Source organism: Ornithorhynchus anatinus, chromosome 10 (genome assembly GCF_004115215.2).
Source record: "Ornithorhynchus anatinus isolate Pmale09 chromosome 10, mOrnAna1.pri.v4, whole genome shotgun sequence".
NCBI classification, from domain to species: domain Eukaryota; kingdom Metazoa; phylum Chordata; class Mammalia; order Monotremata; family Ornithorhynchidae; genus Ornithorhynchus; species Ornithorhynchus anatinus.
In genome coordinates this window covers 19801815-19827296 of record NC_041737.1, presented here as the reverse complement: position 1 = coordinate 19827296, position 25482 = coordinate 19801815, and the positions used below count along the sequence as shown (strand labels likewise).

At 44.5% G+C, this 25482-nt stretch overlaps 1 protein-coding gene across 8 annotated transcripts in view; it reads left to right on the top strand.

Moving 5' to 3' along the window:
- CLDN10 (claudin 10) overlaps nt 1–25482 on the top strand; it is a 143890-nt gene that overhangs the window by 111563 nt on the left and 6845 nt on the right. For 5 of the 8 annotated variants that reach the window (XM_029073371.2, XM_029073372.2, XM_029073369.1 and 2 more), the window contains 2 exons: nt 10910–11071; nt 11150–11231. In XM_029073371.2, the coding sequence (XP_028929204.1) occupies nt 10910–11071; nt 11150–11231 (244 nt within the window). Of the gene's footprint in view, nt 1–3734; nt 4026–10909; nt 11072–11149; nt 11232–25482 lie in introns of those variants that run through there. The other 3 variants (XM_029073370.1, XM_029073365.1, XM_029073368.2) reach the window with 3 other exon arrangements.

Below are 25482 nucleotides of genomic sequence, written 5' to 3'. Positions count from 1 at the left end.
CGTGACCAAAGTCACAAAGTTGGCAAGCGATGGAGCTGGGATTAGGACCCATGACCTGACTCCCAAGCCTGGGCTCTTTCCCCTGAGCCATGCTGCTTCTCTACAAGTGTGCAGACAATCATAAAGGGAGAGGAAGTTGGGAAAAGTGGCCTTAATCCAGAAAGGTGATATCTTGCAATGCAATGTTCAGGTTTACATTTATGGCTGATTAGAATCATCCTGGGCATATCTTCCCGAATGACTGCTATTTAACCATGAAAGACGTTTCAAGAGAACAGAGCACCACATAATGTTTACCACTAAATTAATTACTACTTCCAGAGCTGTAGCAAACTGTCTCCAAAGATACGGCTAAAAACAGCCCTTCGAGACTTAGGACCAGGAATAGGGAACCTCCAGAAACTCACATAAGAACTTCTCTAGCGTCTCATCTTTGGGCCACCCCAGCAGGAAGTAGATAAAATAGATATAGAGCATATAAAGCCTATGATTTGTTGTGATGATGGCAAAGACTTTTTGCTGTATGAAATCAGTAGGATTAATATGAGAAATGGAAAAAAAAAACTTGGACTTCATAGGGGATTTTAAAGATTTTGGGTAATTGCTTTTGACTGATCTGTTTTTATTTGTAAATATTGTCTTTTTAACATACAAATTGTGCCAAACTGACTGGCTTTAAGCAGCAGAGTAGGTCAGTAGAATTTTTGACTGTTCAATTTCAGTTGGGTGACCTCCACTCTGCTGTACTGAGAGCTCCCTTGGGGTGTTAAAAAGTTCAATCTTATTCCCTTAGGTCACACCAACTAAATAAAGATGTTTAATTTTGTGAATGCAGATCCATATATTCACATATTTACTCACCACGACTACAGCATGTAGAACTGCCCTTAGTATTCAAATCTGTTTTAGTAATTTGTGTCTGCTTATCTTCCCCACTGGATTGTAAATTCCTTCAAGACAAGAGCTATGTCTTTTACTTCTGTTTTATGTTCCACAAGTCCCTAAGAATAGTGATCTGCACCCACTAAGTACTTACTAAATGCAGATGTGACTGTAAAGAAAAGAACCAAAAGCAGTCTTTGTTGATTATACATAATGTCCTTTGGCTGCTGCAACCACTGGCTACAATTCCTGGTGAGGATTTAAGGCATGTCTCTTACACGCATGATCACTCAAGGGAGAAGAGGCCATTTCTCTCAGGAACTCAGGTGTCATGCCCCGATTCTTCTCACCAAGGTTCCCTATAATAAACCTCGTTAGGAATTTCTGAAAAGTGAGCAACTGCTCTACAGTTACCAGGAAGCAGTTTGGAAGGACATACATGACAAGCATCCCTATTACATTTGCTTGTGGAGGAAATACAGGTCCACGAGTTTCCTGACTTTGTTTTGAGAGCTGAACCACCTGAGTGGAGTGGATCAGAAAAGCATTGAGTGTCATGGTTAATGAAAGGTATTTTGGGAGCCAAACTGTTTCATTGTAGGGAGGACATGATTGAAGGGCAATCAGTTTCAGCAAGGATTCAGGATCCGGGAGCCTTTCCCCCTCACCGCGCTTCAGAGCGAGGACACCCTTCTGGCCAAAGACTGCAGATGCTGGCCCAGGAGAGGCCAGGGCTACCCTGCTGGTGGGCTGGCCCAGCGGCTGGCAAGATGAGTTGGCCCTGGCATTAGGGTGGCCCTCTGGCCAATGACTGCAGGTGCTGGCCTGCCTGGAGGCTGGTGGGCTGGTCCAGGTCTAGCTGGGTGGCTGGTGGGCTGGCCCAAGGGGCTGGCTTGTGGGCTGGCTCAGGGGCTGGGAGTCCTGGCCTCACAGGTGGTCTGGGAAGGGGGATGGTCCAGAGAGAAGTGAACAGATGAATTATGTCCCCGGGGGCTTGGCCATGTCTTTGAACAAACTCTTGGGAAAAGTGTCCAGAAAAGGGAGGAGGGAAAGATTGTCAGAGGCCTGTCCAGATTGATAGCACCAGACCCTCACCTCCCGGAACTCAGTGCCCCTCTCAAGCAGGAGCCTTCAGAGGTTAGGAAGGGGTGACTTGACTGCTGTCTCCAAGGCAGCAAAGGGAGGTTGGGGGGCAGGGGGTGGAGAGGAGAGATCCGGTCTAGTCTCTCCCAGCTGCAGCAGCCGAAGCCAGAGGAAATTCCCTCCCTGCACCTCAGCAACTTACTTTAAGCTGGCACTCTCCCAGGTGGAAACTAACCCACAGGGTTTTGATTCCCAGGGGTGAGGAGGGGAGGAGAGTGAAAATGAGGAGGAAGAGGAACAGGGGACAGATGGGGTGGTTTCCCTTATCAATCAATTATATTTATTGAGTGTTTAATGTGTGCAGAGCGAGAGTACAATGTAACAGACACATTCCCTGCCCACAAAGACTTTACAATCTAGAGGGGGGAGATTACAGGTATATACAAAAGTGCTGTGGGGATGAATAGAGGGAGCAATTCAGAGAGATGCAGAAGACAGTGGAGGAAAAGGAAAAGAGGTCTTAAGCAGGGAAGGCCTCATGTAAGAGATGTGCCTACAAGGATTAAGCGTATAAGGTTTAGAAGGGGAGTGGGGAGAGTAGTTGTCAGATGTGAAGAAAGAGGGTGTTCCCAGCAGAGGCAGGATATAGGTGAGAGGCCAGCAGCAAGGTAGACAAGACTGAGGTGCAGTGACAAGATTGGCATTAGAGAAGCAAAGTGTGTGAGCTGGGTTTGTAGTAGGAGAGTAGGAAGGTGAGGTGGAAGGGGAAAAGATGATTGGTTTGAAGCCTACGGTAAGGGGTTTCTCTTTGAAGCAGAAGTGGATGGGCAACCACTGGGGGTTCTTAAGGAGGTGGGAAACATGGACTGGACGTTTTTATAGAAAAAACTGACAGCCCCCCATTCCCCCTGCCCCAGCCCCAATATGGCAGGGTCAGAGGGCAGTCTGCTAGCTGCAATGGGGGTGGTGTTGGAGGAACAGAGGCAGATGCAGCAGCAGGAAGGAGGAAAGGGGGCAGGGACAGGGAGGAGAAGCAAGGATAGGGGCGGGGGGGCGAGGGGGAAGGAGAAGCAGTGTCAGGTAACAGGTAGGTACAGGGGCAGGAGGAGGAATAGGCGGCAAGGGCCGGAGTGGGGGTGGGAGGGGAGTGAGCGATGACAGGGAGAAGGAGCAGGAGTAGGAATAGAAAGCAGGGGAGAGGTGGAGTGATAGGGACAAGAGTTAGGATAGGGAGCCGGGGAGAGGAGTGACAAGGACAAGAGCAGGGACGGGAAGTAGGCAGAGGGGGCAGGGGAGAGGAGGAGTGACAAGGACAAGAGCAGGGATAGGGAACAGGGATAGGAAGGGGCAGGAGAGAGGAGGAGTAACAGGGACAAGAGTAGGGCTAGGGAGCAGGGGGAGGGGAAGGAGCAGTAATTGGGCAGAAGTAGGGGTAGGAGCTGGGGCGGAGCAGGGGTTGGGGGAGGAGCTGTGACAGGTAACAGGTGTAGGGGCAGGAGGAGGAATAGGGAGGGGGTAGAGGCAGTGGAGAGGAGCGGTGACAGGGAGCAGGAGTAGTAGTGACTGCAGGGGAGAGAAAGGATAGAGAGCTGGGGGAGAGGAACAGGAGTGGGGATAGGGGGCAGGGGCAGGGGGAGGAGCACTGACAGGGAGCAGGTGCCAGGAGAGGGACTAGGGATCAGGAGCAGAGGGCAGGGCCGGGGTGGGGGTGGGTGGGGGTGGGGTGTGCGGGGGTCTTTTTCCTGGGTCCGGGAGGCAGAGGGGCGGGCCGTGGGTGGGGGGTGCCCGGGCGGGACAGGGAAGAAGAAGAGGAGGAGGCGAGGGCGAGGGTGAGGGCGGCATGGCGAGCATGGGGTCGGAGATCGTGGCCTTCATGTTGGCCGTGTCGGGCTGGGTGCTGGTCTCGTCCACGCTGCCCACCGACTACTGGAAGGTGTCCACCATCGACGGCACGGTCATCACCACCGCCACATACTGGGCCAACCTGTGGAAGACCTGCGTGACCGACTCCACCGGGGTCTCCAACTGCAAGGACTTCCCCTCCATGCTGGCGCTGGACGGTCGGCATCCGAGACCCCCGACCCCCGGGGCCCCAGCCCGGCCCGAGCCCCTCGCCCTCCGGGGGCTGGGGCGGTGCGGGAGGGGGCGTCCCGGCCGGTCCCTCCCTCCCTCGGGCCCCCGGCTGGGGGTGGGTCGGGCTGGGGGTCCGGGCGGGGCGCCGGAGCCTGGGGGATCCGCGCAGTCGGGGCCCGGCCTGGGGCCGGAGCCGAGGGGCGGTGTGGGGGGCGGCCCCGGGAGCAGCCCGCCTCCGCGGGAGAGGCGGCGGGGGCCCGACCTTGGAGGCCCCCCCGGCCCCTCCGGCCGCCCCCCCGTGCTACCCTTCGCTCCCCATCCCGCCTCTCTCTCCGAGCCTCCCTTCCCCCCCCCCCATCCCGCCCCCTGCCCGCAACTGTCCTTCCCCCATCCCGCACCTCTCCCCATGCCTCCGCTTCTCTCCATCCCGCCTCCCTCTCCAAGCTTTCCTATCCCCCATTCCGCACCCCTCACCTTCCCCTTCTCCTATCCTTCCCCCATCCCTCCTCTTCCCCCCATCCGCCCCCTTCCCCATCCCTCCCCTTCCTTCATTCTTCTCTTCCCCCCGTTCACCTCCTCCCCATGCCACCCCTTCCCCCATCCCGTCTCCTTCCTCATCCCTCCTCTTCCCCCCATTCTCCCCTTCCCCATGCCACCCCTTCCCCATTCGCCTCCTTCCCCATCTCTCCTCTTCCCCCGTTCATCCCCTTCCCCATCCCTCCTCTTCCCCCATTCTCCCCTTTCCCCTTCCCTCCTCTTCCTCCAACCCTCGTCTTCGCCCCCAATTCTCCTCTTCCCCCATCCTGCCCTCTTCCCCATCCTGCCCTCTTCCCCATCCCTCCTCTTTCCCCCCTTCTCACCCCCTTCCCCATCCCTCCTCTTTCCCCGTTCATCCCCTTCCCCATCCCTCCTCTGCCCCCATTCTCCCCTTCCCCTTCCCTCCTCTTCCCCCAACCCTCGTCTTCGCCCCCAATTCTCCCCTTCCCCCATCCTGCCCTCTTCCCCATCCCTCCTCTTTCCCCCCTTCTGACCCCCTTCCCTATCCCTCCTCTTCCCCCCATTCTCCCCTTCCCCATGCCACCTCTTCCCCCCATTCGCCCCTTTCCCCATCCCTCCTCTTTCCCCCATCTGCCCCCTTTCCCCATCCCTCCTCTCCCCCCCATTTTCCCCTTCCCATGCCACCCCTTCCCCCCATTTGCCCTCTTCCCCAAACCTCGTCTTCCCCCCCATTCTCCTCTTCCCCATGCCACCCCTTCCCCCATCCCTCGCTGCCCCTTCCCCCTGGCCACCCTGGCCCCGGGTCGTCAGTTGTGCTCCAGAGACTCAACCGGTCAAAGTGAGAGGCCGAGCCCGTTCCCCGCAGGTTGTAAGATGGAATAACGACTGTATTCGTTAAGCGCGCGTACTATGTGCCCAACACTGCTCTAAGCCCTGGGCTACAGACGGGGCAATCAGGGCGGACCCAGCCCCTGCCCCCCATGGGGCTCACAGTTTCAATCCCCATTTTACAGATGAGGGAACTGAGGCAAAGAGAAGTGAAGTGACTGGCTCAAGGTCACAGAGCAGACAAGTGGCGGAGCCGGGATTGGAAACCCCCGAGAGAGGGACATGAATTCCCTCTCGAAGCGGGCCCGGCAGATCCACCCATCCTCCTATCTATCCGTCTCCGAGAGAGAATTCGTAGACGAAAAAACGAGCCGAACCTGGACTGTTGCAGAGGCATCGGTGACACCTGTTCCTTTTAAGCCCCTGAGGCCGCTTTTCTGCTTCCAAAATATTGAGCCCCCGTTTTAAACGGAAATCTTTCGAACTCGCCCCTTTCCCTCTACAGGTCTTTTTGAAAATCCGATTTTATTTAGGTATTTATGGTGCGGAGCGGTCATAAGGTAGTTTAAATTCATAAAAGCAGGACAAAGAGTTTTTAGGTGCAGTGTAGAGTGGCGAGGGAATGAGGCTGGGCATTGGCGGCCGATTTCCTCCCGTGGCCCTTCGCCGTCGAGTTGCTTTTGAGGACTCAGCGCGGCATAACAGTTTGGCAGAAAAAGAGCGCTCTTATCCCATTTTTCTACCGATATATCACCATAACCTTTCCTATTCTAGTGGCCTGAAACGAAGAGCCCTCTCCCTTGGGTGTCAATATCCTTTCGTAATAGTTCTTTGTTCGCCTACAATCCCAGATACTATTTGTAGGATGTAATTCCTTCTCATATGTAGCGCTTCAGAAAATCTGCAAGCAGTTAGGTGTGAACCTATAACACAGGCTTTGTTTAGTTTCGAAGAGAACAATGGACTTGAATCAGAAGATGGGTTTCTATTTTAGAATTTGAAAGGAAAGACGAGGCATTTTCTTGCATGCGTCCAGATCCCTGCTGTAACTTGAGGAATCTTTCGCATTATTTTTGAGGGATTTTTTTAAAGGTTTTTTCTTTTTTTCATTACATCACTTCCAGTTTTTATTTACATAGCTGGATAAATAGCAGGGACAAGATTTTGCTGTGGTGTATAATTGCTTGCCTAGAAAAGCAAACTGTTGCTCAATGTCGTGTTTGGAAGGGTCATAGCAAAAAGGAAATACAAGCATTGTTTTAAAAGGGATGATGACTTGAATGTTATCATAAATGTTTTTGGGAACGGTTTGTTCTCCAAACTTTTGTATCTATACACCCCGGTAGAAGATGTGAAAGGTTAGGTTCTTGTTTCTGTGGGTTTTCCATTGAAGAATGTGGTTTTTACAGTCACTGGCCCAAGAGCTTCCTTATGGTATGGCTTCTAATTGTCTTATTAGCATGTTATCATACCAACACCGTGTGAGTTTCCTTTTAAAAAAAATCAGTGGGGTAGAGAAGAGGGGGATGAGTAAGGAAGGTTGACAGGAGGAAAAGAACAAGAGCAAAGGCCAGGGTATTGATGAGCAATTAGAATACTGAACCTTGCTTTTCATCTCGTGGTTTCAAATGGTGTCTCAAGTGTAAAGAACCAAGTTTAAATTCTAGTTGAGGAGCGCCTTCTAACAGAGTCTCCATTACACTGGAATCCTTCGTGGGTGAGAAAGGTAGTGAATATGGGCATTAAAATCTCTCAATCCCAGGTAATATCTAGCCAACGTTTACAGGAAAAGCTGAGATCACTGATAAAACATAGGTAGAGATTGATGCGGTTCCAGACCTGGTTAACTTCTGAAGGACAGAAATCCAGCCTATTCCTGGCACTGGAGACTCTGGCAGAAAGAGCAGCAGCAGTAGAAAAAATCATATTGTGGACAGGGAACGTCTCTAGCAACTCTGTTGTATTGTACTCTTCCGAGTGCTTAGTACAATGCTCTGCACAAAGTCCTCAAAAATACCATTGACTGACTGAGAGGAAAGGTGGCTAAACTAGATTGTGAAATCCTTGTGGGCCAGATACCATGTCTTCCGTTGTTCTCCGGGACAGAGACTGTGTCCCACCTGATTATCTTGTATCTACCCCAGGGCTTAATACAGTGCTTGGCACATAATAAGCCCTTAACAAATACCACAAATTTGTCATTAAGCCAAGTGCTTAGTACCATGCCCTGTATGCATCAGGCTCTCAATAAATAATACTGATTGATAATAGGACTGGTATTTATTGAATGCCCACTGAACACAGTACTCATCACTTGGAAGTACAACAGAATTGTAAGACAGATGGGGGGAAACATTCCTAAATGGGAGAACCAGAAAAAACCTATTTGAACATATGTATGTGCACAATTTAATGGTTCTGCTGAGTTTTTAACTTTTGTTTATTTTTCATTATTAAGGCAGCTCTTAAATTATTAGACACATATTGAGTTTAGATTCTGGAAATACCAATTTCCACACTATTTTTCTGGTCAAGTCTCATTAATTAATTGATCTGACATTGAAACTCTTTGTCTTCCTAGGCAAAGGGAAGTGGTAGGTTAAATCATTTAGCCCACAAATTCAAGAAAAAAAAATGAATAAGAAGTTCATGTTTTGGCTCTTAATTGTTTGGATTGACTATTACACCAGAGAGTATCCTAATTTTCCCACTTTATCTAGATACTTTGTGGAAACTTTTTTTTATAGTGGAACTAGTTTTTCTTTTAAAGCATTCAAATAAATCACCCAAAACAATTGATAACAAAATTTAGTAATAGGTTGTTTAGAATTGTATTTGGTTCAGCCAAATCCAAATTATGAACTGTATGAGTAAATTTTTAACAGCCCTGTTTCAATATGCAGTCTTCCTGTTACTCTATAAGCCTTTTTGTAACAGAAATTTAGTTTCAAAATAAGATAACTGCGTGATTCTCTTTATGGCTTCACTGAATTTGTTTAGTTGTTAAAAGTTTAGGATAACCACATATCCATTTACTAAGTTTCACAATAGAAATACAAAAGAAAAATCCATTATAATGACACAGAAACTTGTTAGAAACCAATAAATAAGGCTGCTACCATGTGGATAATTAGCATGTATTTTCTCCCCAAGATTCTCTTTGATAACTTCAACTACTTTTGTTTTCCCATGTCCTCATAAGATTGATTTTTTTCTTACTATTTAAGGTATAGAAGCAATACAGTAATGTAGGACATCACACCAGACTGATTACTGATATTCTCCCCCCACCCCCATTTTACAGATAGAGGTAACAGAAAGACTGAGTGACTATTCCCCAGGCAAGAATAGAATCCAGAATACGTGACTCTCAACTCTCCCCTTTCCTTGAATTACTTTTAAACTGTTAGGCTTGTAACCCTTCTCAAGGGTTGTGAGCAGAAAGTTACATTTTGTCTAAGGAAAAAAAAATAGCTTTATTCTGGCAATCACATGGACCTCAAATTTGGTGCAGGCTAAATATCTGGCTTTTTTCCTTTGTAAACTGACCACTTTACAATTGAGAACACTCTATGATTTGAGTTATGTTTACTTGACACTAAAATTTGAATCATCATCAGTGGTATGTATTGAGCACTTACTGTCCTCCAACAGGATTGCCTGATAATCAAGTTGTGGCCCTTTTATCATTTTCAAGAATTTTCTGGTTGAATGAGTTTATGATTTCCAATTGCCTCATCAACTTCTATTATTTAAAGTGCCATCTGACCCTCAGTTAGAATCAGCCTCAGCCATGTTGCTTTAAGCATATGCCATTTATTTTTGTTAGTGGGAAGTTTTTCATTTCTCCTAGGAGATCTAGCAATAAATTACATTTTAGAGAACCTCTGGGTAAATATATGTTCATGCTTCAGCACCTTAATGTGTTAATTAGCTATTAGCAATGCCAGTAAATTGGACCTGTCAGAAATAATGGCCTCCTTGACTAGGTTTTTGACTACTATTTCACTAGAAGGTATTACCAGAAACAAGTTTGTCCCTCAAGAATTGTTAGAAGCAAGTTTACAAATTTCCACATTGCAAAATATAACTAATGAATGGGCTATTGATGCTTGCTTAAAGCCTGAGTCATGGAAGGGTTGGTGTGGATGGTATTTCCGAAAAGTCTACTCAGTGGTTCTTAGAGTACCAACTTAAATGCAAAAACTCTGAAAAATGGACAATTTTACTATCACGATTTCATTTGAGAAAATTATTTCAGAAATTTTTATAGTGCAGTTTTTTTCCCTCTTTTAGCAGTTTGTAGTCAAAAGCACAGAAAAGACACAGGACCATCATCTAAAGTCAAACCATTTCCCTTTGACAGGTGCAGCGGTCGTGAGGGCAGGGGCAGGAGTTCTGCCTCATTTAGTTAAGAAGCTTTGCACTGTGGACCCTACCTGGCAGGACTCGCGTGTCCCTCCCCGGGCTCCTTTCCGTCAATTTGACTAGTCAGGGAACTGGAAAGAGATTCCCTTAGTTGCATGGATTCTCTTAACCCCCAAGTTAAGAATGAAGCTGGCTCAGTTTGACACCAGTGGCACTGACAGTGCTAGACAAATCCTGGGACCAAAATGACTCGATGCTATCTTGTTTAAAATACCTTCATTGTGATTACTACTGTGGTATTTACTAAGCACTTACTATGTGAACACTGTGGCAATTGTTATATGGCAAGCTCTCGGGTAGGTTTGGAAGATGATCTTTTTTTGGCTGTTTTTGTGTAGAGAATGCAGTTCTTTTTAACTCCAAGTTCTTTCTGCCATTTCCCTGGAATTGTGGCAATTATTTGTTAGGTCCCGAACTCTTTATTATAAGGTAGAATTTTATCGAATTAACTGTTGGCTCCAGAGCTTGACCCCATAAAGATACACCAAGTTTCCTTATGGCAGCTTCAGCTCTAAAGACTTCTTGAGGTGGTTTTATGACAGAGCTAGTAAAACTTCCCCAGTTTGAGACTGGAAATATGAACTGTGGACAAGTATTCAAAGCACGAGTAAGTTGACTCAAACACTAATTTGGAACCAGGTTTCAACTATTAGTCCGTCTCTGATCTCGGAGGGAAAATTAAAAGGTTTGGAGAGTTCTAAAAGATTCTTGGGTTATACAGTTCTTTGAAAACAAGAATGTTGAAAGACTTCATTCCACTTGCAGATATTGTGTGTTTGTTTGTTTGTTGTAAATAGAATGGACCTATATTCAGGGTTGTGTGAACCACTAATCTTGTGATTGGAAAAAAGTTCCAGATGTCAGAAAATTTGAAAATTGTGTATTTTTAACCTTGTAAGAGTGAGGAATTAGAGGATAGATGGTGAAAGTTTATAGTTTGCATGGCCCCATTATAGGATAGTTGTCCAAGTTTTAACTATAATTACTGTTTCAGCAGGCAGACATGGTAATTGTTCAGAATTATATGTTGAAATCGGAAGTGGCATTATAAAATAAACATTTAGCCAAAACAACCAAAAGCTTCTTCTAATGGAGATGATATATATTGTAATTTCAGGTTACATCCAGGCATGTAGAGGACTCATGATTGCTGCTGTCTGCCTGGGCTTTTTTGGTTCCATATTTGCATTGTTTGGAATGAAGTGTACGAAGGTTGGAGGCTCAGAGAAGTCTAAGGCTAAAATTGCAGGCTTGGCTGGAATTGTATTCATTCTTTCAGGTAAACTGAAAATTACAAGTATAGATTCATATGGATAGAAAGCTGAACTATAGTAATACTGGTTCTGGTATATTTTAGGGTTGTGCTCAATGACGGGCTGCTCTCTGTATGCAAACAGAATCACAAGTGAATTCTTCAACCCGCTTAATTATGAACAAAAGTAAGTATTCCATGTATATCTTTTCCATAGATTGAAAAGCACTCCAAAACTTTTATGCATGAAAATTTGGGAACTTTTCTAGCATATGGTTGTGAAGTACACAAGAAAAACTGGGTGTGATGATATTGCTCCAGATGGAAAGTTTGTCTTTTATAAAAAGTTTTTTTAAGTTAGATTTCCATGGCATTTTTCCTCAGAGTTCTCTACACCATACATGGAAACATAAATTTGAAATATTGAGTCCCAGCAGAACCTTAGCTTTCACCCAGTGGTCCCAGCCCTGTCTCCTCTCTGACTTCTGCTCCTCTTACTGTCTCTGCAACACTTTCCTCTTCTCCCCTATTTATCTGTCTCAAGCAGTGATATTTATTGAGCACTACTGGGTGCAGAGCACTGTACTTAACATTTGCGAGAACACACTTCTGTAGAGTAGGTAGACATGATCCCTACCCTGTGAGGTTGGGATGGGGGAGATCTCAAGGTGCTAATGGGTTACAGAACCCCAGTAAATAAGCAACACAAAAGAGAGGGTAAACAGAGGACGGAGTGAGGGAAGGCCTCTTGGAGGAGAGATGGTTTTAGTAGGGCTTTTTAGATGGGGAGTTTGGTGTTCCGTTGGATATCAGAGAAGCTGTGCAGAGCTTGTAGGAGCACCATAGCCTGGTTGAAAGATCAGGGGCCTGGGAGTCAGAGCACCTGGGTCTGGCATTTGCTTGCTGTGTGAGACCTTGGGCAAGTCACTTTAATTCTCTATGCCTCAGTTTCCTTATCTGTAAAATGGGGATTCAATTCCTGTTCTCCCTCCTACTTACACTGTGAGCCCTAAGTAAATCAAGGACTATGTCTGATGTGTTTAACTTTTATCTACCCCAGCACTTAGAACAGTGTTGGACACATCTTAAGTGTTTAACAAATACTACAATTCTTCTTATTATTATTTTAATAGTCTTATAACATAGACTGAAGGAGGGCAGAAGGTGAAGTCTAGGAAACTGGTGAGAAGGCAGCTGAAGTAGTTTAATCATGATATGATGAGAGCTTGAATCAGAATGATGTCTGTATGGGCAGAGAGGAGACTGCAGACATGGGAATTTTTTTGTTTTTTTGTTTTTTTATTGTTGTTATTTTTAATGGTATTTGTTAAACTCTTACCATGTGCCAGGCACTTACTAAGTGCTGGGGTAGGTATGAGTTAATCAGGTTGAACGCAGTCCATGATCCACATAAGGCTCACAGTCTTAATCCCCATTTAGCAGATGAGATAACTGAGGCACAGAGAAGTAAAGTGACTTGCCTAAGGTCACAAAGCAGACAAGTGTCAGAGCCAGGATTAGACCCCATGTTCTTCTAACTTCTAGGCCCGTACTCTATATACTAGGCCATGCTGCTTTTCTATTGTGAAGGAAGAACTGGTGTTATTAGTAATTAATTAAATGTGTGATCTAAAAGACAGTGAGGAGTTGAGGATGATCCCCAATTAGTGTGTTCCTGCAGCAGGGAACATGAGGGTGTTATTATCAGAGATGGGACAGGAGTAGATTTAGAAGGGAAGATGAAAAGGTCAGTGGGTAGGTAATTTGTAGTAGAAGTAATAGTAGTTATTAAGCACTTACTGTGTGCAGAGGACTGCACTAAGCATGGGGAAAGAGTATACAAGTGGCACCTCCAGGATGTGGGGTTCTGGAGGCAAGAGGAAATGTGAGATTATATAGCAGGAAGGAGGTCTGGGCTAGTGAGGAAGATTTGATTGTAAAGAAATGATAGCTGAAAGCATGTAAGACGGTTCTCAGAGAGAGTGAGTTTTGAGTGAGCAGAGTATAGAACCCAGAACAGCACCTTCGTGATGGAGAAGGGTCAGTGGATGAGACTGAGAAGGACTGATCAGACAAATAGAAGAATCAGGTGAGTACTGTAATAGCATTCCAGGGAGATAGGAATAGTTCAGTGTCCCATGTCAAGAAGGATTAGGACAGGAGCCCATTAAATTTAACTGTGAGGAGGTACTTCGTGACCTAGGTGAGTCTGGTCTCATGGTGTAATGGGGGTGAAACCCAAATTAAAGTGGGTTAAGAGGAGAATTCGGTTGAGAATTGAAGGCAGCAGGTTTATACAACCCATTTGAAGAGTTTGGACAGGGTTAGGAATGGTGAGATGGAGGTGAAAGGTGCAATGGGCTCCAGAGAAGGCTGTTTTAATATTGGAGTGGCTGTAAAGTGCTTGAAATCAGAGAGGAAGAAGTCATCAAAATGTGAGAGGTTGAAGATAGCAGTAAGGGAGGGGAGAAGGAAGGAGGAAACAAGTATTTTAAGCTGGTGAAAATGGGTAATGACTGAAGTACAGGTAGAGAGGTAAATTTAGAGAAGAGATTGGAGAGTTCCTCTTGAGAGACTCCTTTTATGTTTTTTTTTAAAGTGGTATTTGTTAACTTTACTTTGTGCCAAGTCCTGTCCATATAGGGCTCACAGTCTTAATCCCCATTTTACAAATGAGGCGACTGAGGTCCAGAGAAGTTGTGATCACCCAGGGTCACACAGCAGATATGTGGCAGATCCAGAAATAGAACCCAGGTCCTCTGGATTCCAGGCACGTGCTCTTCCCACTAGGCCACATAGAATCCAGGTCCTCTGGATTCCAGGCACGTGCTCTTCCCACTAGGCCACACAGCTTTTCTAAGGAGTAGCAGGAGGAGGAAGAGGGAGTGGTAGAGCAATGATACAGGCGATGGAGTTGTTTGGGAAGTTCAAACCTGATGGCTTCTTTTTTAACAGCAGGAGTTAGGGAGGGAAACATCCACTCCCCAAGGTTCTGGACTTATGTTGAAGTAGAAAATTCCCAGGGATACAGTTTCAGAAATTATAGTATTATTGGAAAATATACTTTGGTATCTATAATCTTATAAACATTTTTGCCCTTTTTAGAAGTTGTGTATATACAAATGTATGAAGATGTGTGTACACATACACATAGCCATTGGATCCTGTCCGCACACACGCCAGGCTATCAACTAGACTAATCCATTGTCTCTGACATTATACTAAGTAAAGGTCAGAGAGTGGGGCATTATTTCAGTTGGAGGACCACTTAGGGAGTCTTAGTGCACACCGGAGAGACAAGATGTTGACTGGTCCCTATCCTATGGCCTGGCTGGGGTGGGGGGCTGGGAGGGAAGGGATGTAGTGGAAATCTTCTGACCATTTCAGCTACTACCCAGCCCCTCTATCTCAGGACCTCCCACCTACCGGAGCCCCAGAGCTGGTCAGAGATGCTGGCCCTGCCACCCACTTTTGATGCATGTAATAGGGGGCTGGAATGATCCAGGTGGCAGGTTGTACATAGCCCAAGGACTATTTTTTGTCCCCTAGACCCTTCATAGGAAAATTCTCCACACTCCACCTGGCCAATTATGCACTCTATACCATCCTGGATATTCATTCATTTCTTCCTGACCTCACTGGTGATTAGCATATGGTTGGGTGTAATTCTTGAGCAGTAATTTTCCAGCACTCTCTGATGAACTAAGCTGATGCTGTTCTTACAAACCATCAAACCTTTAGTTTAATTCTGTTGGGATTTTTGTTTCAGTAATTTTGACTAAGGTAGTAATTCTGTTCCATCTAAATTCCCAAAGTTTAAGTAAGACTGGCATCAAAAATTCATTTTGCATTATGGTTTGTAAAGTACTCTGCCTTGGACTGTTCTTTATAAAATACTTTCTCCTGGGTGAGTGGAAATAGGACTGTTTGTATCTACAACTATGAAGTTCAGTGCTTTCTGTTACTTAGGGCACCTCAGCTGTGCGATTTCTTTCCAAAATCACTTGTCTACTCTCGCTTTCTGAGGTCACCATCTCCCTTCTCCTCTATCTTCTGGCTCAAATGATTTTCTTTGCCTTTATTGTAACTTTATTTTTTTTCCGGTGCTTGTACTTCCCCTGGGTTATGAAGTTATTAAATCTGGATAGAGTATTCAAGGTGAGGTTACATCAGTTTCATTAATAGAATTGCCAACAATTTTGGTTTATCCTCCTCATTCAATGCCTATTGTGGTCTAGGACTACAAAGGATAACTTAAATATGTATATTTGACTTATTCGTCCAAAAGCCAATATGTATGCCTTCTTCATGGTGACACTTGAACCGTTTCCTTAGAAATTCCAGCTAAAGATTACCAGATCTATATTTTCTAGTCTTACTTCAAATTTCTTACCAGCCCCATAGGTCTTAGTAACCTTAGAATTATCTTTAACTACTGTCTCTCATTCTCACTTTTCCTGCAGAGTATTTCTTGGATCCCTCACCTCCCTTTTCGTCTGTCCTCACTGACACAGAATTCCTCTAATCCTTAATATTTATTGCTCTCTTACAGACTCTATGCTGAGCTCTCCCTCTCCCAATCTCCATTTCCCTTTTCCCCAGGTCCCTCAGAGAAGCAGTGTGGCTTAGTGGAAAGAGCACGGGCTTGGGAGTCAGAAGACATGGGTCCTAATCCTGGCACTGCTGCTTGCCAGCTGTGTGACTTTGGGCAAGTCACTTAACTTCTCTGTGCCTCAGTTACCTCATCTTTAAAATGGGGATTAAAAGTATGAGCCCCACGTGGGACATCCTGAATACCCTGTATCCACCCCAGCTCTTAGAACAGTGCTTGACATATAGTAAGCACTTAACAAATACCATCATTATTATCCCTCAATTTCCCCAATGCCACCTTTTAAATCTAACTTTATAAGCAACAAGAATCCTCTTCTTTTGACTTAAATATGATGATGTCAGGTTCATATAATGGTCAAACGTACAGTGGCTTCCAGTCTCACCCAAGTAAGAGAAGAACTCCTCTTTACCAACTGGTTCTCTCTTGCCTTTTGTCAATCCCTCCTTATACTGCCAGCATCTTATCCAAGACACATAGGACAGCTAGCAAGACAAGAAGGAGAAAGATGTAATAGTAATAATAATGTTGGTATTTGTTAAGCGCTTACTATGTGCAGAGCACTGTTCTAAGCGCTGGGGTAGACACAGGGGAATCAGGTTGTCCCACGTGGGGCTCACAGTCTTAATCCCCATTTTACAGATGAGGTAACTGAGGCACAGAGAAGTTAAGTGACTTGCCCACAGTCACACAGCTGACAAGTGGCAGAGCTGGGATTCGAACTCATGACCCCTGACTCCAAAGCCCATGCTCTTTCCACTGAGCCACGCTGTAATAGTGACACCCAGCCCCTGCTACTCACAGCCTAGCTCCTTATTCTGGCTCTAGGATGAAGGAGCTATTACTTCTAATTCTACTGCTCTCCAGAAAGAATGAGTGTAAAGTGAAAAGATTAGTCCTAAACTTTAGGACAAAAAATACCAGTTCATTGAGTCACAAATACAATCATGTCACAAATACAGTTAGGGTCCCCTACTTGTATTGATGTTTGTTTCCCCGCCCTTCTAAACTGTGAGCCCGTTTTGGGCAGGAATTGTGTCTCTTTATTTCTGTATTGTACTTTCGAAGCGCTTAGTACAGTGTTCTGCACACAGTAAGAGCTCTATAAATGTGATTGAATGAATGAAAGGGAAGAGTGTGAGTGTGGGGTTGGGGAGGAGTGGAGAGCCAGAACAGAGCCCACATTTGGGGGTAAGAGACAGAAGAGTATCCAGCAAAAGAGACCAAGGAAGAGTGCTAGGAATCCCCATTTTCCTGATGAGGAAATTGAAGCCCAGAGAGAAAGTTTAAGTGACTTTCCCAAAGTCACAACGCAGGCCAGTGGCAGGGATAGAACCTATACTATGCACCTATTTAGATTCTAACCAATTTATTTCATCCTCTTTCACATCATCACTATTCTAACCTACCCCAGCCTTTCTCATCTACAAACCCCTTGTGGGCAGGGATCGTGTCGATCTACCTTATTGAATTCTCCCAAGCACTTAGTACAGTCCTCTGCACAAGATAAATGTCATTGATTGATTGATTTCTATTGATCCCCCTTTTCATGTTAAGAATCTTCCATTTATCTTACTCCAATTTCTATTTCTCAATATAAAAGCAATAATAAGCATTTTCCAGCAGTCATGTGGTACATGTTCTTTTTATGAAGCTTAAATGCATTTCACTCACCCATAAACTTCTTGTTTTTATGGCCTTACTTAGTTGCACTTTTAGATGAAAAAGTTAATCACTAGTACTCGCAAGTGGATAAAATGAATAAAGGACCCTGAAAAGATTGAGCAGTCATAGAGTCAACTTAATGAAAATTTTCAGAGAAGAATGGGGATTCTGAAGATCATTACCATGCCCAATTTAATCCAGGCTGATGGAAGGCAGGGTTAGAGTGGAGGAAATGAATCCCAGGCGATGACTGTCACTATTTACTTCAGTCCTTTCTCCATCAAAATACTTTCTAGAGTCGCTAACAAAGTTGCTAGGTTAACGGATCTGATTTTCACATATATTCTCTTTGTATTTTCTTCATTGTAATTTACTGTTCACTGGAATTTTCATGAAAATGAAACATGGAAGAAAATAGGTGTGGGAAACTCTTATTCCTATTTTACAGAGGAGGAAACTGAGACCCAGAAAAGTCAAATGACTTGCCCAAGGTCACAAAAGCAGGCAAGTGTTGGAGCCTGGAGTAGAATCCAGGTCTTCTGACTCCCAGGCCTGTGCTCTTTCCAATAGGTTACGTGATTTGTGTTCATCCAAGTTTGAATGCAAAAACATACCGAAACCAAGAGCTAGTATGGATAAGATTAGAGCATTGGAATGGTGCTCTGGGGGGCCCCGGAGGCCAGTAGAGAAGTCCATTCTCCCTCTGGGTTTAGACTTTGGGTATGGAATGTGTGTCCATGCTTCCATATCCCCTTTCACATCTGGCAGCCCCCTGCTCTCCCTATCTTTGAAGCCCTATCTTGTGAAATCATTTCTCCAAGGGACTTTTCCCTGATTAACCTCTCATCTCTGGAGCTCCTCCTCTCCAACTTCCATGGCACCTAAGCACCTGAGTGCTCCCACCCTGCAGCGCGCACACACACACATATATATATATATATACATACATGTATATAATATACATAAAATACATGTATATATATATATACATATATATATATATATGTCTGTATTGTTTCCTCATTCTTGTAATTTTTGACAGTATCTGTCTACCCCACTAGATTGTAAGATCCCTGAGGTAGGGATTATGTCTACAACTCTATCATACTTTCCCAAGCACTGAGAAAAGTGCTTTGCATAGAATAAGGGCTCAATAAACACTATTGGTTAATCAGAGGAATAAGAGAAAGTAACTTATCTCTCTCTTGGAGTCTGTTATTCAGGTCCTGCAAATCAAATTCAGGACAACAAATGTCAAAATGAAGAAGAATCTAAAAATGTAAGCCAACCCAGCCGACCATTCATTGTAGAAAACCTCATTTGCTTTCTACAGGGGCAGGGCAGGAAGGGAAACAGGCTTTATTTAGGGCCAGCCCTGATTTTTCTCCTTTCTCCCCATAACTCTCCCTTCTGTCCTAATTTCATCATCTTTCTGAGCAGTTTGTTTTCTGAATAGGAAAATAGCCATCACACTTCCAGCTACCTGCCTTTACACTGCCCTATTGGTGTTCATCAGGCTTTGGTAAAGGGAAGGGGTTTTTAACTGACTGAATCCTGATCTCTTCACCTTCTTCCTCTCCATCCCCTCCACCTGAGCCCCCCACACATTTTTTTTCATCCCTGACTGGATTCTGACAATTTCAACAAACATAGTGGAAATAATTGAGGAATTTGTTAAATGCTTCTTATGTGCCAAGGCTCTCTGCTAATGATGGGGTAGATAAATAATAATCAAATTAGAAATAGTCCCATATTTCCTCTTTCACATAGTATCCTCAATCTAAGAGGAAGGGAGAAAAGGAAACTGAGACACGGAAAGATTAAGTGACTTGCTTAAGGTCACATAGGCCAGGGACATTGCCAGGACTAGAACCTGGTTGTCATGATTTCCAGTCCCATGGTCTTCCCAGTAGTAATATTAGTAGTGAAGGCATTTATTGAGCACCCACAGGCTACAATGCACTTGAAAAGTACAAAACAAGCAAGTGATACATTCTGTAGGAGCTTGCACTCTAAAGGGGAAGACAGGTGTAAAAGTATTTAGGAACAGAGTAATCAACCAGTCAATCAATGTTATTTATTGAGTGCTTAATTGATTCATTCAGTCATATTTATTGAGTGCTTACTGTGTGCTGAGCACTGTACTAAGCTTTTGGGAGAGTACAATAAATAATTATCCATACAATTGAAGAAGCATGTCTACCCAAGTCCTGATTTTGGATTTAAGTAAGCACGTAAGTGCTAGAAGTGGTTGATGGGTGTTTATGATTTGGGATGCTTGGAATTAAACCAGTGAAAACAGGTTGGAGGATGTGGGCTTTCAGAGGGCCTTTGACTATGTGGGGGAGGACTTTGGGCTGGCAGATTGGGGGGGAGGGAGTTCCAAGCCGGAGAGTTGAGGGTGAGATATAGTTAGAAGTTTGGCTTGGAAAGAATGAAGAGAGTAGGCTGAGGAGTAGCAGGTGAAGACAGTCAATGGAGTAAGTTGGTGGCGAACCTTGAAGCTGATTGGAAAGAGTTTTTGTTTGCTGAGAAGGGACACAAGAAACATATGGAGGGTTGAGAGAGTGAAGAGATGGGTGATGATGGACCCTTTCACTTGGCCATGCTGCCTCCAGACCAAAGTCTGGTCTCTTTGAATGACCAGACTACATATAGCCAGTCAGGGTACAATCAAAGCTGGCCAAAAAGGTAGACAAAGAGGAGAAGGAAGAAGACAAAGCAGGGTTCAGTAGTCGAAAAGAAAGCCCTCAAAGACTTGATAAAAGTTAATAACCTGCCTGCAGTGTTAGCCAAAGAAGCTGACAGGGATGATGGAGGAGGGGATTGAAGTGACTGAGCCTTAGAGGGCCTCAGTGAATTCTGTTCTGACAATGATCCACCACAGTGACCAGTAGAAACTTTTCTTGATTGATTTATCAGTCATCAGAGTTTTGGCACTGAACATCTGATCAGTAATCTGAAATTGACTATTTTATATCTGACTGTATGATTTTTCTAGTACCATAATAATTATGGTACCTGTTAAGCACTTACTATGTGCCAAGAACTGTTCTAAGAGCTGGGGTAGATACAAGTTAGTAAGGTTGGAAACAGTCCCTGTCCCACATAGGGCTCAGACTCTTATTCCCCCTTTTACAGATGAGGTAACTGAGGCCCAGAAAAGTGAAGTGAGTTGCCCAACGTCATACAGCAGACATGTGGTGGAGCCGGGACTAGAACCCATGACTTTCTCAATTCCAGTCCTGTGATCTATCAACTAAGCCACACTGCTTCTCCATAGCATTACTGCATCAAACTGCATGTAGTAACAGGGAGCCGGGCTAGACGGAGAACCAAAGGTGCAACAGGTCTCTAGGGCCTAAGCAATCATTCAGATTTAAGGGAAAACTTCCAGGGGAGCCTTAGCTAGCGTATCCCAGGCTGCTCCTACCTGGAAGTTAGGGAAGAGTGGATGAATTGGCTGAGGTCCAGCCAGGACCAACCTCAGCCAAACCACGACACCATCAAAACACATTTTGGCACCGTCTCTTTCTTCACCGCAGTTGTGAAGGGCGGGAGACAAGGAGAGTGTTTAGGTGTTGGGCATTTCTGAGTTCTGAAGTGGACAGTGGACAGCAATTGTGGAGGGGAGGCCAGTGGCAATGGTGAAGGCTGGAGGAGTTGTCTCTCTGGGCGGGAAATCAAACTTGGAAGAGAGTTGTGACCTGAATAAATGGCTGTATTTTGTTATTTCACCATATTTTGTTTTTCTTTTGTTTTTCTTCCTTTCATTCCGGGCTTTGCTTATGTTTTACGATTCCAGTACAGAGTACGTGCTCATTTGATGGTCTTAAAAACATTTCTCAACATTTCCCCTTAGGCTTTTTCAAACTAACTTCCTCCTCTCTATAACAAAAAAAAAAGACCACAAAAATCTCCCTTCTTGAAGCGTACAGTTAACAGAGCTATTTTTAAGCATATTTCACTGTCCCAGGTTGTTGAATTTAATTACATTTTCTCACTATTGCTTTGTAGCCCAAACCACTAACTTCCTGAATGTCTCCTTTTGTTTATGTGAAGACGCTGGTTCAGAAACGAATTGATTGACACCGAATTGGGGGAAGTTGGACTCGGGAGCCTTATAATTAATGTGGAGGGAATCATTTTACAGCCCTGTGTTTTCATCAGGGTGCTTCTTCAGATATTACTATTTGAACTGCCTCTAGAGTAGGGCCATTTTGGGCCCTAACCCTGGAGCCTACTGTTCAGGGAGTCTTGCACCTTCTGAGGAGTAGGGTGCAGGGAGCTGCTGCTGCCATGCAGGGTGGTGGAGGAGCAGTTTTTTGTCACCAGTCCCTCCTGTTATGCCCACTGATGCATCAGCAGCTTTCCGGTGTCCCAGTTGCTGGGACATGGGGGACCCTTAGGACATGGGCTGCTGGTAGTGTCACTCAGAAGTGACACTTCGTAGTGTCAACGCCCTCCCCATGACAAGAGTTAAATTCTGAGCTCCTTGACATCAGGGTTCATTTCTACTAACAGTATTGCACTCATTATCATTGGTTGATTGAGGAGTGAATAATAATGAAAATAATAACAATGATATTTATTAAGTGCTAGTATGTGTCAGGCACTGTATTAAGTGCTGGGATGGATACAAGCAAGCCAGGTTGGACACTGTTCCTGTCCCATATGGGGCTCACAGCCTTAATCTCCATTTCACACAGAGAAGTGAAGTAATGACTTGCCAGGGGTCACATAGCAGACAAGTGGTGCATCCGGGATTAGAACTCAAGTCTTTTTGATTCCCAGGCCCGTGCTCTATCCACTAGGTCATGGTGGGGAGAGGCAGAAGTGGCACGGCTCTTGCGGTCCCACAGTTGCCCAATGACAGTGATGAGTGGAGAGAGTTATGGATCAAGAACTTTTACTTTTTAAAGCATCCTTCTGCCTTCCTCCCCCAACCCACCCTCCAGGAGCCCTTAAACTCCCTGAAGAGATCTTGATTACTGGATTTGTGACTGTGAGTGGTACTTTTGGCTCTAAAGTTGAGGCCTGAGTTTACTTTTTGCCCCCAAATTAGATGTCTTCCAACTAGCTTGTCTATCTGATATAGAGAAACATGTCATTGTGCTGCTTCCCAGAATCTCCTGGAAGCCCCCAATACATGGGTCAGCTATGGTCTGGCTAGTCATCCCTCATTGGTGAAAATTCAGTGGCTGGTCCTGGGACCCAGGGCAACTCTGAGACTTAGGAAAGGTTTAATAATGCTCTTTTTGCAGAGTTCTGGAGGGGAAGGTAAGGGGGCATGGAGACACTAAGTTCCTAAGTTTTTTTCTGCAGGCTTTTGAGCCCAAAGAAATTGATAGCTGGGAAGATAGCACTTCGATATCCTTCTGATGTGCAGTACTCCCATTTCATTGCTTGACATACTCATCAGGAATGGCTGTTACCTTCAGTGTCTCATTGATTCTTTTCAGAAATTCCATTCTTGTGTTCTACCAGGTAGCCAAACACCTTTGTAGTCTTAATTTAAAAAGTAGGGTCATATCATATCTTCCTCCCTATTTAGACTGTGATCTCCATGTGGGACAGTGACTACTTCTGACCCAGTATCTACCCCAGCGTTTAGAACAAAACTTGACATATAATAAGCACAAATGCATTAAAATGCATTTCTTCATGTTACTTTGTGTTTGTTTCAAGAGAGGAAATAGGCAATTTCTAGATACTGGCAGAATTGAGACTGAACACTTGTCTGCTGTGTGACCTTGGATAAATCACTTGACTTCTCTGGGCCTCAGGTACCTCATCTGTAAAATGGGTATGTGCTCATACCCAGAGCTTAGTACAGTGCCTGGCACATAGTGTTTAACAAGCATCATAAAAAAAGGGTTTATTTTACCAGCTGTCCCAGTGAATCAACATGTGTCCGTGAGCAGAGCTTTTCAGGGTTCAAACCTGAAAAATCTGCCTGTTTTACCTACTTTACAAGAGACGTTTGTGCATTAATGTGAATAAAGAGCTCCCAAATTATTGGATAAAGTCCAAGTTGATATTAAAGAACAATAAGGAATTCAACAGTTAAGTATTAGAGGGTGCAATTCTGAGCCTTAGTATTGTTCTGTTGTGGCCCCGGGCAGTCATGTAGGATCACAGAGATCTTTTAGTTAAATGGCTTTGACACAAGTTCAGAAACAGCTCTGACACATGAAAACTGGATTTCAAAACTACTGACTGACCACATTTTTTTAACTGTCCAAAATGCCACTTTACCAAGTCTGTTCTCCTGGTGATTAGCAGAGGAACTGGACCTTGTGCCCAATGCCATGCCTCTGCCTTGGATGTGAGTTCCTGGACATTTTGTAGGGGGCTTCAGTGGCAGAAACTAGGCTAGATCCAACATGAAGCAAGCAGGTGTATGAGGGAAGCAAATGGCCAAAAGGAGAGTCCTAGGCAAGCGGGAAGGCGGCCGGACTGACTAGAAAGGGTTCTACCTTTCTATTGCTGCTGTATATCCGCTAGGGTCGGAATCTCTCAGTAAAACATTTGCAAAGTATCTGCCTTTGGGCATTGTATTTTGTCTCCAGCAGAGGATGGATATTAAATGAGCAATTAGCAGCATGGCTCAGTGGAAAGAGCACAGGCTTGGGAGTCAAAGGTCATGAGTTCAAATCCCGGCTCTGCCACTTGTCAGCTGTGTGACTGTGGGCAAGTCACTTAACTTCTCTGTGCCTCAATTATCTCATCTGTAAAATGGGGATTAACTGTGAGCCTCACGTGGGACAACCTGATTACCCTGTATCTACCCCAGCGCTTAGAACAGTGCTCGGCACATAGTAAGCGCTTAACAAGTACCAACATTATTATTAGCAGGGGGAAAGGGAATATGGAATGAGGGTTATGCTCTAGAGAGAAGAGGTTCAGGTCTGAATCAGGAACAGTTGCTGGATGACTCTGAAAGTCAGTGGAAGAGAAGGGGACCTAGTGGATTGTGCCAAAAAAGGTGCTGAGTTATACTGCTACATTTGGAGAGGCCACCTACGTCTGAGGTGGGAGGTTCATTTTGAGATATGATTATGTGGCTTTTCCAGCTCATGGAAATGGGTAAGTGGAAATAGAACACCAAGAATTCAAACTATTAAGGATCCTTTGGATTCTGCTCTCCAAAGAATATTGGAGAATAATAATAATAATAATGATGGTAGTTAAAGTGCTTACTATGTGCCAGACACTTTACTAAGCACTGGGGTGGATGCAAGCAAATTGGGTTAGACACAGTCCCTGTCCCAAGTGGGGCTCAGTCTCAATCCTCATTTTACAGATGAGGTGATTGAGGCACAGAGAGGTTAAGTGACTTAGCCAAGGTCACATAGCAACTATTCTTGTTTCAGCCTGGCTAGAGAGTGGAAACCTCAGAATATTAAGATGTATTGCAAATGGAAAAAATTTCTGGAACATAGTATGACTTTAAAGTGTCTCACTGTTTGTTCAGCACAGCATGCATGTATATTTGTAGAATCTCACTATCAGTTGCATCACCTTCAAAATAAAAGACAGTGATGCGTGCAGATACACATACACACACACTTCTCCTATATTCTGAGATTACATTCTTGTGATAAGAAAGGTAAAGAAAACTAACCCATTCCAATACATATAGACACAAGCAGTTTCCTCAATAATATGGCTTACCAAGCCCAAACAGGCTCGAACTGATGAGTTTGAGTAACAATCCTGATCTTACACATTGAAAACAAATGTTATGGCAGAATTGAATATATACATGTTAAGCATTTGCTTGTTCATGATTTTAAATACAAAACTGAAGTGCCCTGTTTCCACTTACTTTGATTTTTAATGAATGGATTTTCTTTGATAAGTAAGAAGTGTAGCTAGTGGAAAAAGCAAAGGCCTGGGAATCAGGGGACCTGGGTTCTAATTCCACCTTTGTCACTAGTTTCCTATGTAATCTTGGGCAAGCCACTTAAATTCTCTGGGCTCAGTCTCCTTATCTGTCCCTCTTCCTTAGACTGTAAACCCCATGTGGAACAGGGACTGTGTCTGATCTGCTAATATTGTATTTACTGCAGCACTTAGTACAGGGTTTGGCACATAGTAAATGCTTAACAAACTCATTTATTAGTGTTATTATTATTGTTACAAAATGTCTTAATAG